At 42.9% G+C, this 21,599-nt stretch overlaps 1 protein-coding gene across 1 annotated transcript; it reads right to left on the minus strand.

Annotated features, from left to right (window-relative positions):
• Positions 1-519: 519 nt before the first annotated feature.
• On the minus strand, positions 520-16,973 carry LOC106821374 (far upstream element-binding protein 1-like). Its single transcript, XM_014826141.1, is given in 19 exon segments — positions 520-1,876; positions 2,574-2,722; positions 3,793-3,879; positions 4,418-4,504; positions 5,658-5,792; positions 6,231-6,422; positions 6,796-6,985; positions 7,135-7,241; positions 9,297-9,498; positions 9,678-9,784; positions 9,787-9,820; positions 12,055-12,280; positions 12,426-12,483; positions 12,700-12,771; positions 12,988-13,038; positions 14,251-14,376; positions 15,023-15,064; positions 16,480-16,570; positions 16,810-16,973. Coding segments are annotated over 19 exon segments (2,061 nt in total). The 5' UTR covers positions 16,900-16,973; the 3' UTR covers positions 520-1,861.
• Between the last annotated feature and the right edge of the window lie 4,626 nt (positions 16,974-21,599).

Genomic DNA, 21,599 nt, shown 5'->3' on the forward strand with positions numbered 1-21,599 from the left:
AATCAATCAATCAATCAATCAATCAATCAATCATTTAGAGTGTTTCAAATTTACAAACTAGCTGCTAGTGACTAATTGGGGCTGATGTAATAGTATGAGCAATAAAAAAATAAACCATCTAAAACAATGAGGGAACCATAAACAATATATACATATACGTAATTACAGCTAGTCTATGGCCAGTGTGTGGTTCGTATCCTGCCATTCTACACCCCCCCTCCCCCAGGTATCTCCCTGTCCATAAATGAAAGTGGGTAGGTTGGGGATCGGCATTGAACAAGCAACGAGGAAGCAAAGCTGTATTCAAATACCGCGTGCACCCCCATGCACAGCAATGTTATGCATATCAACTCTTCACCAAGCAAATTGTCGTCAATTGAATTAATATCATCAATATTCAAATTGTGAATCAAGCATCGAAATATCAAGCATCATTTCCAGTCTTGCCAAGGTGTGGTTGACACTGAAAGAGAGGTGCTGAGATTATCAAGCAAAAGACAATGCACAAAACCAATGATGAAGAAAAGCAAGCATTTCACAGTGGTCACGTTTATTTCACAACAGGGATCACTGAAGTGTGCAATTACTTAACAATACAGTGCCGATGGGTGTTACATTATATATACGTAAATTCTTAATTAATCTAGGTGAGTGAGGGGTTCTTTGAACCTATGCTTTCATACAAGCCCGCGAATTGTTTGCACAATTGCAATGCAATCACAAAAATCTTTCACGTACACTCACTGACAGCAGGAGCCTGATGGGTTAGGGGTAATATAAGTAAATAATCATTCTCGCTGTCAATACAAATTTAGTTGCTATTAATTTTACTCTACTTAAGTAAAATCGTCTCAAAAAGAGGGGTGGCACCTTACAGCTCCCACTGATCTTATTCTGTGTTGTCACCTAGTCGTTCCGACTAATGACAGCTCGGCAGCGCAGCAATTGTCCGCAGTGTGCCAGGTACTGCTCAACGGGCTCACGCAATCCAGCCACTCAACGACTGTGCAGTATTTCAAACTAACACCTACAGAAATACGACACCTCTCTACAAAGTTTACTAGTAAACACCATTAATTTTAATAACACCGTCGACAGCAAATAGTACATAAGATGGATCATACATTGTTGTAGTGAATAGCGTAGATAACACCAACAAACACTATAATACGTGTGCAGTGGGTGATAAACTGGAAGAGGCACACACATACTTAGCGATAAAAGCATATTTCTTATCATATTAATTACCATATTCAACATAAAAAACAATGAAACTCTTCCATATTCATAAAATGACACGTCATGGTTCATAATAGTCTGGACTCGTATTTACTATTAGACAGGAAAATCTGTACAGTATCAATTTTATAGGCAAACCCCATGGTCAATGTAATTTGTTACATATGCATAAACATTAAAAAAAAATCAGTGACATTGCAGTTTAGTTTTCCACACCACTTAACAATAACTATACTTAAATGGAGACGAATCTCTGGCTGGGTGAACACTAACCCTGTCACACCGCCATCTTACACACAAATAACTATCCTCTGATCCCACGATGCTTCTATTCATTTAACTCCACGTCATAATGTTTCCCTGCCCCCCCATCCACGGATGGCCAGTTGCGTCTCTTCACTACAACTAAGAAACTGGCTTAACCTTGCAGCTACACTTACTTCTCTGGCACCACTACCTTGCTGACTGACTACTTATCCCAATCAGATAGCTTAAACACTTTTCGGTGTGGATTTTGATGGCTGCCAGAATGCTGAAATGTCAGCATATTATAAGGGTTTTGCTAAGGTAGAACGCATCGGTACAATCGCCGCAGATATCTTCGACAAGATTCATGATCATCTTACTGTGGTGCCGCCTATACAATGGAAAAACAAAAAGAACACACAATTTTTATCAGACTGGGTATTAGTATGATAAACACATTTAACGATTTTCCTTAGCCGCACGACTTGATTTAATTACACTAGGCGCATCTATTTGCCAATTTAACAACACAGGCAAGGGAGAGAATCGAAGTCACGACGTTAATTGTTCCGTGTGACCCTAAATCTGTACTAGAATGCCTTGGTCACCTGCAAAGAAATAGAGAATGTACGTGGTTAGTTTGACACATCACCTACCATAATGCCGGTCATCAGGCTCTGCAAAGATAAATCAGTCGTGATAAATCAGCACAAGCACCTGTTTTTTACCTACTACCGGGCAGCCTGGCGTACGAGGCCATCAATGCTCCCGCCTACGCGCCACCAGGTCACACCACTGTACAGGGGTATCCCGCCGCAGGGTCAGGCAGCCGCACGTGCGCCTACATGCTCTACCCCTGGAACAAACAGCGCGCACCACATTAACACACCACCTGTCTGTCCACGCCCCACACTTCACACGACGAGACAACCAAAGCCTACAACATGGACGCATCCCGTCGACGACGCACGTGACGCGTCCGCCGACCCCCCTCCCCCTCGGGGACGCGGCATCGGTGATCGCAGCTGGGAACCACAAAAGAAGACAGGTTAGTGCGAAACGAATGAGGGGCGTTCGGCCCGTCCTACCTGCTGGGCGCCGTAGTAGCCTTGCTGCCGGTAGTACTCGGCCCACGCGGCGCTGTAGTCGGGCTGGCCCGCCTGCTGCTGTTGCTGTTGCTGCTGCGGCGCGGCCGGCTGCTGCTGACCTGCTGCCGAAGGGTTCTGCGCTTGCTGGCCTGCAACGCAAAAAGACGTGAGAGTGATGCCCTGCGAAACCCAGCCTCGGGTTATTCGGGAAACTCCAAAGCCGGACGTCAGAACGTCGGGTGCTGGTATCAGGCAACACCTTACTCCAAGTGGAGGAATGCCTTGCACACGTAATTACTTGTTCTTTGCCTTACCCACGCACAAAGAAACGGACAACTTCAATCTTCGTTTTCATGGCATGCACCTTACCATTAATTATTACCGACAAGTTTACAATTTCTGATAACGTGGTGAGAATGATCAAGTGGCAAATAGCCACTAGAGTACTACTTTGCACACCTACAAAATTCTTACAGTACACCTTTGTACATCTGTCTACTGCAACTGTCATAAGTAAACGTTTACTTGTTAGACAGATCAAACAAGACTACTTCTGAGACTTTCTTCTGAGTCTGAAGAAAAATTAGACAACGGTGCTAATGCCCAGTTTGGGGAAAACCACACATGATGGATTCAAAGGCGTGCAGTAGGCACGAATGTGGATTAAAATTGAATTTGAAATTGAATTTGAATTGGATAAAAAAAAGTGATTTGGGCAGCCTAGACTGAGCAAGATCCTTTAGACAATCGGTATAGGGGGGTCTTCAGTAAGAATCCAAGCCCATTCCGCTCGTCACCGGGTTTATGCTTTCTTTGCGTCCACTAGAAGATAATTATGAACTTAATATGGTCAAATCCGGTTAAGACTGACGAGTCCCACATTGGGCTTTGAAGAACTCATTCCACGCCTGGCTGTAGTCCTGTGCACCGCCAACCTGTGCAGACCCAGCGCCTCGCGCCGCCTCTGTAACCATGGAAACAGACCTCGACGTCAACATCACCGTACCACGCTCCGGGCGCAACGGAAAGTGCTGTGTAGTTCTATCGTAGGGTGACGACCCGTGCAATTTCGGCAGGGATTTTGGCGGACGCGAGGTCTGGCCCATCTAGCCCGTGGGTGGATGGGCGGGATCTTTAAGGGGAGTTGCATTACATTGGTTACAGGTGAGGTGCTGCCTTGAGTAAGCTGTACGTAGAGGGGGGGCGAATATCGTAATACCTTGCTGTTTCTTGAAATATTCGGCCCATGCGAGAGTATAGTCCGGCTGTGCTTGCTGACCCTGAGCGGGAGCACGACTCCCAACATCTGCAACAGAAATGTGAGCGTCGAATGAAAGCAGTTTCACATACACGAGACGAGACTCGATCAGATCCACGCCCAGTCCCCGGAATGCACACCTCTGGAAAACTCGTTTGCATGCACACACGTCATACAAGTCTGTGTCATTCTGCGGTTGAACTATCGTGTACGTCCTAAATAAATAAGAAATGCAAGCAACATGATAAGGCAGGCATAAGAACACATGTCGGGTTCGTGCGTAGCTGAAACACAATAGAGATCATTCGCGATAAAAATGGCCACCTATCACTTCTTCATTTCGATTCAAATTTATGTTTTTCAAAAAACTATCAATTTAGTACATTCCTTTTTTTCATCCCTTCTTGTTGAAAAATTTTAGTACCATAATCATTGCTGTTTATTGTAACACCACCACCTTTCACCAAGACACACACAATGGCATGGAGCTGAATTTTTTCACAGACAAACATATGAGGCACCATTTGCCGCCTACGCACGATACACAACGAGGTACGCACATGACAGGCAAATTCTCCCCAATTACCTGCTTGCGACGTCCTTGGTCCCTGTGCGCTATCATACTGAGCATAGTACTGCTGCCATCCCTGTGCATTCGGGTCTTGCCCATTGCCTGGAAGAGAAAATAGTGTAGCCCACATTACACCCAGGTTTGGTGGCCTTGGTCCTGCCTATCAGTGACCAGACATGTAACTCCTTAGGTAGTAGTAGTCGCTGCAGCAACCTAATAAGGTACCTAACCTAAGGTAATCATGTGAAGGAACAAGTGCAAGCACACAGTCAACCACGCTTCCCCCGACGGGAGTTCCAACAACAGGATCACCTGGGGTCATGCTACATTTTGTTACGATATTTTTTCTAAAACTATGTACATACACAAAATAGGAAAAGGTGCAAGATAGGAAGGAAAGCCACAACAGCTTTGTTATGTTATAGCTGTGCGTTTAGACTGCCGAGTGTCAATGAATGATGGCTAGAGGAGAAGGCCCGACCGGCCAGCAGAAACCTCATCTTGGCAGTCCTCGCCAAAAGCGTCGGACCGTCGGACAAAACCTGTGATTTTTGCACGGGTCCGACAAGAAATTTGACTTTACCAGACCGTGTGTCAGGTTACAGGTAACATAACATCAACAAATTACGCAGAGGCTACGGGTACGTGAGTACCACACACTATGTCTAACCCTAATATCCCTGCCTATGGCTATCTTATATACGCGTGTACCAAATTAATCTATGGTGTGGGAAAGCGATAGGAAGAGATTGGCTGTTATATGATAAAAGATAAGAAAATGATGACATGCGACGTGTGTGTGAACTATCATGGGAAGTTTATATTACTATCACTGATTATACCTGGATCACACAATTGGACAAGGCCAAAGGCCTAGAAATAGGTGAAACCTACATTAATGACAAAGCTGGCATTATCGAATGCATTGCTGATTGTACGCGTCACGAAATGGATGAAAAAATAAACGATGCTAGCTTTTTCAGCTTTATCATGGACGGGTCAACAGACATAGCTGGTGATGAGCAAGAAAGCATATATGTTAGATATGTCCACAAAGGAAAAGCAACAGAGATGTGAATGTGTTTTAATGTTTCAATATTTTTTTGGTCGAGTAACATATCATTCGGTCTGGTAAAAATCTATTTTTTACTGGACCGAATGTCCAGTAAAGGATTTTGTCTTTTGGCGAGGACTGTCTTGGACATAGATTAGGACTAGGAAAGGACACAGCAGCTGTGAGCAGTTGGTTGTTTACCTTGAGCAGTAGGCTGCGGGTTCCACTGCTGATAGGCATTGCCCCATCCTTGTGGGGCGTAACCCTGCGGCACACCCGCTTGCTGAGGTGGGCCTCCGTCACCATATCCTCCTGGTCCACCCGGTCCATTAGGTCCTGTTAGCAAATGCAATCGTTAGCATTCATTACGCAGGTCAGTGAAAAAAATACATGGGGGCTCGGGCGATTTAGCCCCCGAAATGCCAAAAAGAGCCCCCATAAATTTGCATAGAGTTCAATGCAAACCAAATTTTAGAATGCTATTTTCATGCACGCGAGCTTGAAAAGTAGCCCCCGAAAAATAAATTATATTTTTTCCCCTGACGCAAGTAATCAGTTTAATAAAACGCTCTCATGAAGTACGACACTACTTCGCGTCACCACTGCAGCGTGCACTAGACTGCGCTCGTTAATACATTGCGCTCTAACAACACAGCGATCAGAATGATCTGCTTATCAAGCACGACTTAGTTTCGTTGCAGCGAGAGGGGGGGGAGATCGATCAAACTGCTCTCACTGGAACATCGCGCTCTGACAATGCGACAGCCTACGCACCTGGAGCGCCCTGTCCGGGACCGGCCGGCGGCGGCAGACTACACTTTTCGGCGATGAGCGTCTGCGCGTGGTGTATCTGCTCGGGGTCGCCGCGAAGCAGGAACACCTTCTCGTTGGGGTTGGGCGGCGGGTGCCGGTCCAGCTCTACGTGACAACCCGTCAACTGGTTGATGTTTCTTATCGTCTCGCCTCCTGAAGCAGAACCGCAGCGGTGGAAGTTTAGCAATGGACGACGGTCGTCAACCAAGTGGTACGACTCATTACCACTCGATCTGCATCGTTGGCAGGCCCGGCTCGATAACAATCACACGTGGACGTGCATTCACACAACTTCCCACTTGCCGAAGAAGAGTCTGTGGATTTTGTTTTTAATATCGCATGTCTGGGACTGGCAACTTTTTAAAATTTCACCACAAGCTATACGGTTGAAAACACAATTTTTGAAATCAGGACTGGCAGGGTTTTCAAACTTATTTCAAAGACACACAGCTCACGCCTGCCTTGCCGATGACGAACCTGCGGCCATCACAATCATCTCCACAATGCGCGTGTGCGTATCACCCACCTTTGCCAATGACAAGCCCACATTTGTTTGCGGGGACGTGGTAACGCACTTCATCCTGTTCGCCGCCGTAGCTGCCCCCGAAGTTTCCACCGTAGCCGCCGGGACCCCGGTCGTTGCCGCCCCAACGATCGCCCCCGCGACCACGGCCTCGCCCACCTCCTGGACCGCCGCGTGGACCGCCTTGTCTATCCTGCAAGCGAGCCAAGCATGTATGTATCTACGATGTGAGGCTTTCCCGACACGGCTGCACAGTGATAGAGCATTTGCAAGGTAACCATAGCATGTCTGTGCAAAGGTAAACATGAACAATGTCAATGGATGAGATAGACAAAACCATACCTGAGCGCTCTGTATAATCTCATGCAACATGTTTACTGCTTTGTTCAGAGCTTCGGGATTTCCCATCACCATGCACACTCTCTCGCCATTCATCGACGAACCATCATCTGTAAATACACACCAAGCACACGTGTGCAACGTGATACAACACCAACACACACACAAGATCTCATACATGCTATTTACATATATATGGCATTTATAAAAAAAATACTTGTCTACATTTGCAGTAAACAGCATAGTGACCTGAGCAGCAAGATGAACACTTAATTATAACAAGAGCCGCAGAGCGTCTGGGCTCATCTGGGGTCTGTTGCTACGGTTATGAACGTACAATTTCAGTCGTGGTAGCATGACACATTTGTTAGGCGCAGATATGCAGATACGCAGTTGCGTACACATCATTGTTAGGACACGCTCACTATCTCCCCCCATGCGATTTTGGTTTATTTTATGAAATGATACTTGCCTTTCCTTCGAATTTTGTGTCATAGATTCACAGCTATCTATTTTTATCTATCTATAAAAGATTTCAACATAGAGCATGGATCTCCAAGTTTAATTAGAGGGGGCGGGAGTCCTTCTCTCCCACTCCCTCCCCACTGCGTCCCACCTCCCTCCCCCTGCCTCCCACTTCACTCCTCTTGCCTCTCACTTCCCCCTTACCTCCCATCTCCCTCCCCCTGCCTCCCACCTCCCATCCCTTGCACAAACATCTCGCACCGACCTAATTGTAACCCCGTTTCCCGCTCGCATACACACCGTATCACCGTTTTCCTGTCCCCGTCTCAATTTCCTACTCTCTCTCTCTCTCTCTCTTAATTATAAAAAAAAAATAATTAAAACCCAGGATGATGCTTTTACTGCCCCCTCAATAATGCTTTCTTCTATGCCCCTGAGTGTAACAGTCATAGAAATCATAATATATAGTGTCTCTAATATTTCTATTGGTAAGAGCTTATGTTTCGCACAACTGTAAATGGATACGCACCGCCATAGCTACATGATATATGTTAAGATTCAAGATGAAAAGTAAATATGTATATATTATATGGTACTAGTTATTATTTATTCGTTTAACAAATTACATGAGAATAAAATTTATTTAAACTAGGCCTATAGTTTGCCGCCGAGATGCGCTGTGCAAGTGTAATCAATAATCAAAGATGCATCGTTCCTGAAATCTACAGTAGGTACAGGCTAAAATCCAAGTAAGTATATTCAGGCAAGCGATAATTTTGCTCAGCTGTGAGTTAACAGGTGCATTGCAGGTTGGCAGGCCAACAATTAATGATTAGAAGCGTGCCAGCCATGGCTGCCTGTGTTTTTGCCTCATGCCGAGCATTCACTGATTCATCATTCAGCCTTCAGGCAGCGCAGGGTGCTATAGACAGACTGCTTAAAAAATCATATGATTTAAGGAGCGGTAAACCTTGTTCACAAAACATTTGCCTTTGCAATTAAAACTGTGCAACTGTATGCCTCACATTGACACAGGTATGGGCTCTAATAATAGCAAAAGCAGTTCAGTCCTTTGCTTAAAAGTCAACAAAATCAATGTTTAACCCCTCTTTGAGGGTCAAAAGGTTATCCGACACTTACTCTTCACATGTCAGTGGAAAGCATATTTCATGGTCCTTTCAATAAAGCCATAAAAATGCTTAGGTCACCGCGCTGAAACAAAAAAGTTTCAATCGCTCCGTCAGACCATGTCCTCAGAAAATGTCTAAAATCTGCCTGTGCCACATTGACCTTTGACCTGTGACCTCCAATTCGCCCACAGTGATGGTCTTTCCTACATGATGCCTATACACCGACTATCACGCAGCCTAGGTCGAGCCGTTTAGATTTGTGCCCCGCAATTCTTGGCATTTCTCCCTATACCTTAAGTTAAGGAGTGAATGTTCCCCCTTCTTTTACACCTCTTGACCTTGACCCCAGCTTCGACATCCAAATCGTTTTTCGGATTACCCCCCACGTCCCGAATATCGTGACCGGTACGTCGAGCGGTTAAGATTTGTGCCCAACTGTTGACGCACGGACCGGACGACGACGACGATCATGCGATTCTACAAGCTGCCATCTGACTATGTCAGATGAGCTAAAAACGTTATTAAATGTTATTAAAATGATTATTTGTGTGACTCATAATCAGTACCCACCTTGCTTGAACTGTAAACGGGCTCCACTTTCTGCCTGTATCTTTTTGATCATTTCTCCTCCCTTTCCAATCACTACGCCGACAGCAAACTGTGGAACAGTGACTTCTCTCCGCGTAGGACCCGCACCGTACTCTCCGCCTCCGCCTCCGCCACCTCCCCCTCCGCCCTCCGCTCCACCACCTCCCCCTCCGAACCCGCCTCCCTGCAATACATAAATACAGACAGATTAGGGAGATCATGAGAGAGATAATTGCGATAACTTCCGAGATAATTCAGACAAGCACCACGGTAGAGCACCTGCATGTTTTAAGTATGCATGCGTTTCACTGTCTGGTATTTATACCTGCATATTTTGAAGCAGTCTAACTGCTGACCACTTACCATGTCTTTAGAGGCAAGAAGGTCCAGAACCATTTCACGTGCCCGCTGGACTTTCAGCTGATCACCCATGATTCTGAGGGGCTTTTCAGGAGCCGTGGCCATCGTCCGTCCTGTACCATGACCATCTTGACACCAGCCTTTTCCTAAAAAAAATCCATGAACACCCTTCTAAATGTAACATTCTCTGGTTTCTCCACTTTAAACAAAAAGACATCAAATCACATGCATATCTTGAATTAATAAATAACAAGAGCCGCAGAGCGGCTGAGCTCATCCTGGCGCGTTCTGTTGCTACGGTTATAAACTTCAGTCTGTGCGTCAGCGGTGACACATTTGCTTATGGCCGCAAGATATGGCAGCATACGCAGTTGCAGTACACATCATGTTAGGACACGCTCACTATCTCCCCCCCATCGCGATTTTCGCGTTTATTTTATTAAATGATACTTTGCCTTTCACTTTCGAATTGTGTGTCACTAGATTCACAGCTATCTATTTTCTATCTACTTATAAAGATCTTTCAAGCATATTGAAGGGTAAAAAAAACCATGGATCTCCAAGTTTAATTAGAGGGGGGCTGCGGAGTCCTTCTCTCCACCCTCCCTCCCACCACTGCGTCCACCTCCTCCCCCTGCCTCCCACTTCACTTCCTCTTGCCCTCTCACTTCCCCCCTTACCTCCCATTCTCCTCCCCCTACCTTCACCTCCCTCCCTGCCTCCCACCTCCCATCCCCTTGCCACAACATCTCGGCACGACCTAATTTGTACCCCGTTTCTCCGTCGCATACACACCGTATCACCGTTTTTCCTGTCCCCGTCTCAATTTTACTACTCTCTCTCTATATTATCTTATGGACTTTGTCTCTCTCTCTTAATTATTATTAAAAAAATTAAAAACCCAGCCGGATGATGCCTTTATACTGCCCCCTTAATAATGCTTTCTTCCATATGCCCCTGAGTGACAGTTCATAGAACATCATAAATATATAGTGTCTCTAATATTTCTATGGTCTAACCAGCTTATGTTCGCACAAACTGTGTAACATGGATACGCACGCGCCATAAGCTACATTATATATTGTAAGATTTCATAGATGAAAAGTAAATATTATATATTATAATATTGGTACTAGTTATTATTTTATTCTTTTAAACAAAGTTAACATTGATGAATAAAATCTAATTTAAACTAGCGCCTATAGTTGCCGCGAGGATGCGCGCCGTGCAAGTGCTAATCAATTAGTCAAAGATGGCATCGTTTCTGAAATCGTACAGTAGGTTACAGGCCTAAATATCCAAGTAAGTATATTTCAGGCAAGATTGCTTCAGCTGTGAGTATAACAGGGCATTGCCAGCAGTTGGCAGGCCAACAATTATGCATAAAGAAGCGCGTGCCAGCCATGGGCTGCCTTGGTGTTTTTTGTCGCTGGTAGAGCATATCCACTGATTCGATCATTCAGCCTTTCAGGCCTAATGGCAGGGGTGCTATAGGACAGACTGCTTTAGAATAGATTTCATGATGATTTAAGGAGCGTAAACCTGTATCAACAAACATTTGCCTTTTGCAATTAAACTGCTGCAACTGTAGCCTCACATTGACACAGGTATGGGGGTCCGTCCCCGGCGGGCTCTAATGAATAGCAAAAGCCAGGTTCAGTCCTTCTGTTGCACAGTGAACAAATCAGTTTAATCCCTCCTCTTGGAGCAGTCAAAAGGTTATCCGACACTTACTCTTCGTCATGTCAGCAGAGTAGGACATTTCATGTGTCCTGTTCAGAATTATAAGCCCAATAAAAAATGCTAGGTCACCGCCCCTTGAAACAAAAAAGTTTTTTCAATCGCTCCGCTCAGACCATGTCTTACAGGAAAATGTCTAAAATCTGCCCTGTGCCACTGACCTTTTGACTGGTGACCTCCAATTTCGGCAGCAGTGATGGCTATTTCCGTACCTTTATGCATGCTACTTACATTCTCGACTATCGACGAGCCTAGGGTCAGCCGGTTAGATTTTGTCTGCGCAAGTCTGGCATTTCCACCCTATACCTTAAGTTAAGCGATTGTGAATGTTCCCCCTTCTTTTACACCTTCTTGACTCTTTGACCTCTTGACCCCAGCTTCGACATTCCCAACTGCGTTTTGACGCATCCCCCAAAACGACCCGAATATCGTGACCGTACGTCGAGCGGTTAAGATTTGTGCCCAACTGTTGACGGACGACCGACCGGACGGACGGACGGACGGACGGACAAGCGATTCTACAAGCTGCATCTGACTATGGCAGATGAGCTAAAAACTAACATCTACACACGTAACATTTTCGACAGAAATGACATGCTGTCATATTAATAAACGGTTCATAAGGGAAACAAGCGCCTACCTGTAAACTTTTGATAGTTTCGCCACCCTTTCCAATGACAAGCCCAACTTTGCTTGCTGGGATAGGTAACTCTGAAGTGACGTTGGCACCTCCTCCATGGCCGCCGATGCCGCCGCCGCCACCGCCACCGCCACCGCCCCCAAGGCCACCCATGCCTACGCCTCCGTAACCTGGTGGCTGAACGTTGCCTTTGGAGACTATACTGTCTATCAGTTCTTTAACTTTCCTGTCAACGTAAAATAAGTGTGAGCAGACACATTATCTACCTCGTATCTTGAAAGGTTGTATCAATCGACCCACATACATAAAGTTTATCTATGAACACCTGCTAATATTCACATAAAATCAAACAGCTCTGACGTCATACATACTCGATCGCTTCAGGAGTGCCTGTGAGGGTGCATGATCGCGTCGGTTTGCCTCCACTGTCTGCAAATGATAAACAAGGTTTTCATCATGAAAACAAAAGAAACCGGTTTATTATTGTAGTAACAGAACTGGACGAACAGGCCAGCAGGCAATGTTTATTTAACAACTAAAGCCAGAAATGCTCAGTTACTTGTACAAAGCAGGGTTCAGGTCAAAAGACTCAACAACTTGCGTGTTTTGCAATTAATGAAACAGTCAGGTTAAAATTTAACACACCTGGTGCAATCTGTACTTTGGCTCCAGATTCTGCTTGAAGCCTGTTTATTTGTTCTCCTCCTCTTCCTATCACTGCATGAATAAAAGAATACAATTACCTAAACATTTTTAATGTTAGCACTACAAATTACTCGTATAGTTCAGCCTGCCACAATGGCACGTTTGCAGGAATGTAATGATAACTATTAACAGATCAGCATTGATACTTGTATTTAGGGTCCCGACACATAGAACATGGCAACAGAATATGCCATGTGGGCTAATTTCTCATAACATTTATGCACTTACACAATCCAACCATACTGTCTGGAACTTCACATTCCTCATGTGCTACCATTGCTAAAAGTAAACAAATAGCAAGCTTGGCAGCTTAAATGCAACACATAGGAATAGTCGGTACACAAACACAGACATAATGGAAAAGCAGTTACCATTGTCGCTCAATGTTGAGCCCAGGCTTCAGGAATACTACCCACGAGGTTAAACCAAGCGAAATGTGTGTATGCGTGAAGAGAGGCCACAAAAGTAGCTAGCACTTTAAAGAACACGCCATATTTAAATCCAGGCATTTAGTCAGGTCCCTTAGTTCAAAATATGGGCCGAATCGTTACAGGAGTGACAAAAGTCTCAAACTTTGCACAGTTGTAACTTATGACAGTACTATAATTATTAGAGGCGGTGACCAATGCAGATATTCATTAGAAGTGAATTACAGATGATTAAATGTTTGAACCGCGCCCGCCCCCCATTGTATACAGCTGTTAACCCCCCCTCCCCGCGCGCATACGCTATTGCGCTATAGGCAGCATGAAAGTGTATTAACTCTCGTATCTCGCGAACTAATTGAGTTACATTTCTAGAAATCTAGATCATGGTTCATACAGGAGAACTGAACATTTTTGCAAGGACTTTTCAAGGACATTTTATCGGAAATTCAATGACATTTTATCGGAATTCATACACAGAACAAAACATACCTGGTTTAATTTAATAACCCCATTCTTAATCACTGTCGCCTCTAAAACATACCTGGATCACATTAATAAACCCTTCTAAACACTGTCACTTCTACAACATACATTGATTTACTGACTGATTTTAATGACTTAATTACTGTAATTTGTGATCATCATTTAACTGTCTATCGTGTCTATAGCTTTTTAAGCTCATTTAATGCAATTTTTATTGAGGTTTGTACATTATTGATGGTACAAAATTTCTTTTTATTACAGACAAGGATTCTTTCTAAAAATTCAAGGACTTTTCAAGCACAAAATCAACATTTATTAAATTCAAGGACTCTCCTCAAATTCAAGGACTTTTCAAGGACTGTGCGAACCATGTAGATACATACAAACACATGTCTTAGCTATAATCCCCGTGAATTTTATTGAGCTTTTGTCAGCTCTGTAACAATCATGAAGCTAAGGGACCTGACTAATTGTTATTAGTCAGTTTTCGTAAAATATCGGCTTTGCGATTGATAGTTTAGCCCGGGTAACATGAAGAATATCCCAGCAGTGACATAAATATGAACAAAAATGCACTCACATAGTCCGACCATGCCGTCTGGAACTTCAAATTCATCATTAGAAACGGCGCCCATATTCAAGTGCCGGGGTTGTCCCACTCCTTGCATCATGGCTTGCTGTCTGGCTGCTAACTGTGCAACAATTGCTACAACAAATAACACAAATACATCGCCACAGCTCGCGTCACATGTAAGAGCTCAAACGAATCTATAAACCTCTAGCTTGCTCGCGGTAACTGGGCGCTACTTATTTATCGAGTTATGCCGTATTTTCTGAGATGAATTGGATGAAAACAACCAGACAGCTGCCATGTCCGCTATGTTCGGTGCGACTAAAATCGGCAATGACGAGTATATGATGCTTATTTATGCTCGCGCCAACGCGAGTTGCAACGCTATGGTATGTCATGTCGTTTCGGGGTTTCCGCGAGCCGATCGAAACACATGCGCAGTGGAAACATGGTGGTTGGCGGTTAAAGTGAAATTTAGGTACGGCTCTTGAAATTTACACTGTGCACAGCGAACTGAGGTATTAGTTTTAATAACAACGCTGGAATACTATAAGGTGAAGGTTATACTTGATACAAAACAAGGCAGAAATGCTTAGATGATTATTTTATTTGAGATATACGTAATTGTTCGGCAGTTTTTGTAGAGGTACAAGATTATCCAATGGATGGATGTCAGGCTGTGTATATTGACGTTAGTCACACAGCCTGGTCGGGCTAATAGGGGAGATGTGAATAGTAGTACAGTTTCCACAGGAGTTACCAAGCGACGGGAGTTACTTACGGTCGTTTACTGCGGCTAGTCTCTTTGGATCTGCACTTCCAACTTTAAGAAACCAAACAAGAGAATCGGTAAGAAATGCATCAGTCTGAAAACCTATGACCATGACAAATGAACCTAATGACCATGAAAAATTTACCCATGACCCATGAAAAACTAACCATGATTGACCATAGTTTTGGTTTGTGAAACCACCTATGTATCTGTGAAACCCAACCAAAAACGACCGTCAATGCAAAGGCAGAACAAATTAATTATTGACAACCGACTTCACTCGACTTTATGCAACATTGAAATAGGATGCCTGGATGGTCTACATCGCCCCTAGCATTTTATGCCAGGTTCCGTAGCTGCACCTGTCTCCCAATGTCTCCACGAAAAATGGCGCACAAAACGCAAAATGATCGGTCTTTTTAACACTTATTTATCTACATGGACATCTCACCTATCTTTTTGAACACTTTCCACAACTTTACACCATGTTTTTATGCATTTATTCCTCAAAGTCTTAGCACTACTTCCAATTCCGTTTGAAATGATGTGGCGTGCGCACGCGTGTCGTCACCGGATATCTAGGCAAAACACATGGCAGCTATAATGCAGCCTATTACATTTCGGGCGACGTCACGCGTGTACACAACAGCATTTCAAACAGAATTGGAAGTAGTGCTAAGACTTTGAGGAATAAATGCATAAATACATGACCAGTGTAAAGTTGTGGAAAGTGTTCAAAAAGATAGGTGAGATGTCCATGTAGATAAATAAGTGTTAAAAAGACCGATCATTTTGCGTTTTGTTAGCCATTTTTCGTGGAGACATTGGGATACAGGTGCATCTACGAAACCTGGCATAAAATGTTCTATAGCCCTGCGGCAACTGTACGCGGGCTATAGTACTAGAGCTACGTCGCCCCATACATGATACATGCATGGAAGTGAATAAAGTCGTTTTCTGAAAACTAAAACCTTGCAAACTGTCTCTGGCTATAGTATGAAATTCATGACCGTGATACAGTACAGGTAGGTAAGTAATGTTCCACTTCTGCTCTATCAGTACCGTCAACTACAAGCTTAAGAGTTACTAATACTACCAAGGTAAGGGTTTCAAGAAGTTAATTGGCAGTGGCTACGGTTACGGTAGCCGTATCTTAATGTCTCGAGGCTACGGGTACGGGAGTCCATTCGCTTTCATACTTAACGAGACAAAGATGGCGGCGGTGGCGCTAGATTTCGAAATAACGCCTTGGGAAATAAATTCACGATTTGAGAGTTTAGATGAGCTAGAACCCTAACCCTAACCATAACCCTAACCCTAACCCTAACCCTAACCCAAAAAAGGGGCTTGAACGACCGACGGCTACCGTACCTCCAGCCACTGCGAAGTTAATTTCACGTAACATGAAGTCCTGGAATGTATATTACTGGATACCACTCTCCTTAAGTCACCGTTAGTCAACATACGTGATGAATCCTCTTCTACTTCTAGTGGTCGCTTAATTCCTTGGGTTGGGGCAGTTTGCTGATCGTCGGTAGTGTGAATTTTTGCTGCAATCTGAATTGATTAAACAGACAAGAAAATGTTAAAAAAACTTGACATTTGTGAAATCATTAAATATGCCGACAGTTCTAATGAAACTGTTACTTTACATGGTAATTTCGAAGCGGTGTTTCAACGAATTTCATAGTTATTTTCGGTACGTTCGTATTAAAACTGGACGAGATGTTCGAAAACCTCCCGGTGCGGATACGCAGCCGACAATGAACAATGAAATACACTCTAAATAGAGTTACCATGCGCGCTCTCTGAAGAGCATCCTGAAACATAGAACTTGGATCGTAACTGGTCGTCGTTGGCGGTGCCACAGCGTTGTAATCTGTCATTATTTGGAGACACTGTCTTCAGGTTCCATGTACAACGCGTTCAAGATGGCAGCGCTCTTTGTGCGCCAACACTACATGCGTCACTTCCGTTTATCATAATCAGCAGCGTCGTCGCCGTCAGTGTCGCCGCCACACTTGCAAGAACCATGAACATTCATATATAAAAATATTCTATAATTTATTATTCGATGTCGCGCCGTTATTTATTTAAATATAGATAAAAAGAAAAAATAGATGTATATTTAATGTATAATAATTATGTATTTTAGTACATGTATTTGTATTTGAATTCTATAATATAATATAATATAATCAGGAGTAGATAATAGAAGATTCTATTATCTTCTATTATCTACTCCTGATATAATTTGTATAATATGTATATACATGATCATATAATAAAGTTGTTTTATATGTATACATAAGTTGCTAACTAAGTATATTTGATATGCAGGTGACCCCACGTTGCATGAGTTTTCTCTAGGCAGTATATGTGCCGTATATATTATTGTAGTTCCGCCATTCGTACACTATTCACATTTACAGCATTACGTCATAATGTGTATAGGTGTACGTTAGTATCCCACAGCACAGCCAAGCATCGGTTACTGTTCGGCTAGTTGATCAGGGTCGTGCTGGGGGGAGGGCAGTTGCCCCCGACACTGAAATGTCTGAAATGTGCGTGGACATAGCTATAGGTACGTACATAATTAGTTAGTTGCGACTTCCCCACGGTCAACTGCCCAGAACACAAACCACGCGTGGCTTCCCCCAGACCAAATTAGTTATAGCTACGCCCCTATATTGGTTAATTGTTTACTTATATAATTATGTTAATTAATAATATTTAATTAATTATATAAATTATTTATATATTATAATTATTATTATATACAACACATATAAATAAAACATGTAGCTAAACAATTACCAAAGATTGAACGGGACACGGGAACACATTAGTTATGTACGCTAGTAGTATTCGGTATAAAAAAAAAATTGACTGCTATCGGATAATATGGCCAGGAATTGGACCTACGAATTAAATATAAAAATGCTAGACATGCCGAGTTTTCCTTTAACCTTTCGCTAGCGTTTCGTGGTAATCGAATAGCCCCCCTAAATATTTCTAGTTATTTACGCATTGTATCGTTTACTCTCAAAGCCCGGTACACACGTGAGTATTTTGACGCATGCATCCATTTACTTATGTGTAAAATTAGGGGTAAAATTACTCACGTGTGCGCCGGGATTAAACTACTGTGGGAATCATGCACACACGCAAGCGCAGACATACATTCAAGAGAAAACGCACACGCAACTGCACACGCACGCGCGCACACACATTACAGAACAACGTAACACAGCACACTTGCTACCTGCTACAGTGACATTTATGGGATTAGTATGGATTTATGGGCATGGTAACGGCTAGAATTCAAATATAGTAAGGTAGTGGGGGGAGTCGGGTAGCGGACGTGGTCGTGAGCACACGGGCGCGCGTGCGTGTTTGTATGATTTTTTGTATAAACATGTTTGGAAAATTTTGAGAAATGGATGCTCTCTGGTACATTCTATAACGATCTGAACATAAATTTAGCTCATGTTGAGTTTAATATATAAAATAAGAAAAATTCTTAATGAGTTTACACTGATTTCAAAAATTACCCTAGGAGCAAAATACAGCGTCTGAAACCTGCCAATTTGAGGAAAATCTCATCTATATGCTCATAACTCGGTCATGACGAATGTGTTGACAGTGGGACACTGAGGATACTACTAGAACAAATTTCAGTCAATAAACATTTTGGCATTTGTAACATTAGAAGCTAAACAAAATGATTGTTATCCATATGACGCGGTTTAACACTGCTAATTCCACATAATAGTCACATTGAGAGCAGTTTACTGTTAGAGTATGCAGCTTATACAAACCACATGGTACACATATGAGTAGATATGATTTTTGGCAGTTGTCATTTGTAACATAACAAGCTTATGATCAGCTACTGTAGAACACGATTGTTCTATGTATGACACGGTTTAACACTGCTGATTTCAACCAGGGTGACATTGATAGTGGAGTACGTAGTTAGAATTCAGTTACGGGTGACGAGATTTCAGGCACAGTGACACTGATGGCAGCTTACTGGTAGAGTATGCAACTGGAAAACATCTTCCGTTTGTTCCGTTCTATAAACATTTGGCAGATTCGTTCATAGTCAATATACATGTTGTGGTTCCTGTTCATCACTGTGAGACCAGACAGTCGATCCTCCCCCATCCTGTTGGGTAGATAGGAGAAAGAGCGCTCTGCCTCGCAACTTCCAACAGGTAGAGTACAACCAACCCTCAACAGGGTGCGGATGTTTGGGAAAATGTCGATGTCAGCATGCTCCAGACACTCAGACAAGTTTGGTGAGGGTGAAGACTGCATGAGGGTTCATATAGAGGTCTCTATTATGTACTCTTGATAGTATATAATATTATCAGGTTATTGTCAGGAAGGCAGTCAGTCAGTCAGTCAGTCAGGCCGGAAAGGGCTTCTCAATATGATGGGTGAATTGCAGATGAAAATTGTGTATGAATCTCCACATGTCAGTAGGGTAAACCTTATATGAGACTGGGCAGTTGAGGTGAGCGAATTAATTAAATTGTTTTATATTATTAGGTCCTTTTTTTATTCACTTCTGATATTATTTTTGCACGAATTTGTCACTTAGGTCACGGCAGGGACCAAGAGTGACGTGCTTAGACAGGAGGATACAAATGTATACAGAACATCGGTGATGGGCAAAACAATATTTTGTAACAATCCGCCAATTTATTTCATTTCAGAAAACATGATCTACTATAAAAACAACCGAAACAATGTTTATAGTTAATATAATTCTATTGTGGTTTACCATTTCGCATTTTTAATCGAGGTATTTCCAAACTTTTATGTCATATAGTGAATTAAACACATTCATTGTCATAAAATGTTAATTATATGGTACTATCATTACAAACTATTTACGAGGTACCCAAATTTCATATTTCATAACACTGGATATACTATAAAGTCCATTATATACAAATTACTTCCAGAAAAATAACATTTTAAGCTCTAACTTGTTTATCAATCTAGATTTGATGTCATCACAGTAGAATCCAACAGAAAAAACCATATACCTATGAATATTGCATGGCTCACGTACCTCAAATAAATCCGTCCTGGAATGGATGGAACACTTAAACACGTTCCATTTTTGATACAAGGACCATGCAAGCAGAGTCAACTACTAACGAATGTCACGCATGCTTCATCACAGCCATTTTCATGTCTCATGCTCTGCAGCAGACAAATATATTTTTTCCATCCATGTTCATTTTTTTTACATATACAAAAACAATACAATACAGCATAAACGTTCAAGAATCTTTCAAGACACACTCATTCTATGATAATTATCTTTCAAACTAATACAACTAAAGAACTTTAGTTAGCATGAATTGGTCCACTGAATATCTAAGGTTGTCTAGTCTTTTGCATAGCTAATAGTTTTTTGATGTATACGTTTAAAATGCAGTTTTTATTTTTATACACAGCAGTACTGATCACAGAATATTTCAATTAGATCGTCTTAGTTTTTATAGCTTGATGACAACCTGAAAAACTGCCTGGTGTTCATGTACTTGGGAGCATTGTAAGTCTTCTGCCTATACAATTTCAGCTACAGCTGTTTAGATTAATGTACTGTAGTGTTATCTTGCAAGCCAGCTAATGACCTGCCTCATATAATTGCATGACACCAGCAATCAATAACCATTGGTGGCGTTACAGCTCAACGCCGGCATATGGACACCGCACCAACCCGCACAAGATTATTGCGATACGATGTAAAAATATATTGCGAAAAACCTATACATACCTGGATCTCTACATAAGGCAGTTGGTCTTCAGTGATTCATAAGAAGTAACATCCTCCACAAAATATCAACAAAATAGTAACATATGTATCAGGAGTAGATAAAGGGAAGGAGTGTGACTCCAATAAACAAGGGAAATTCGTCATTTACTAGCCTTATAATACCTACGAATTTCATACCGACGTAACTCATCCAACTAGCTCAAATGGACACAGTACATTCGCCATCATCGTACCAAATCGTTTCCTCAATTAGACACTCGGCAATCCGGAATACAGGACTAAAACATACGACACGATTCTCCAATCTTTGCTCATTAATCAACCGAGCAATCGCCTATGATTCAAACAAAAGGCAGCTACTAACCACACTGTCCACGGCTTGCGTTCACGGCGAGGCGCTGTGGCTCGCAAGGGAAATTCAATCCGACTGCTGCTGATAGCGGTTGGCGTGCGGTCGTGCGGCCGGCATTCCGGATTGACATACAGGCATACATTGTAGCTGTCTACCGGGTCAAAGGTTATCTCGCCGAGTGTTGCGTTGATGCCTAATCACCTGCTAGGCCACAGCGCGCCTCGCGTGAACGGCAGCCGGTGGACAGTGTGGTTAGTAGCTTGCCTTTTGTTTGAATCATAGGCGATTGCTACGGTTGGATTAGATGGACAAAGATTGGAGAATCGTGTTCGTATGTTTTAGTCTGTATTTCCGGATGCGAGTGTCTAATTAGGAACGATTTGGTACGATGGATGGCGAATGTACTGTGTCCGATTTGAGCTCAAGTTGGATGA

Source organism: Priapulus caudatus, unplaced genomic scaffold, assembly GCF_000485595.1.
Source record: "Priapulus caudatus unplaced genomic scaffold, Priapulus_caudatus-5.0.1 Scaffold70, whole genome shotgun sequence".
NCBI classification, from domain to species: domain Eukaryota; kingdom Metazoa; phylum Priapulida; class Priapulimorpha; order Priapulimorphida; family Priapulidae; genus Priapulus; species Priapulus caudatus.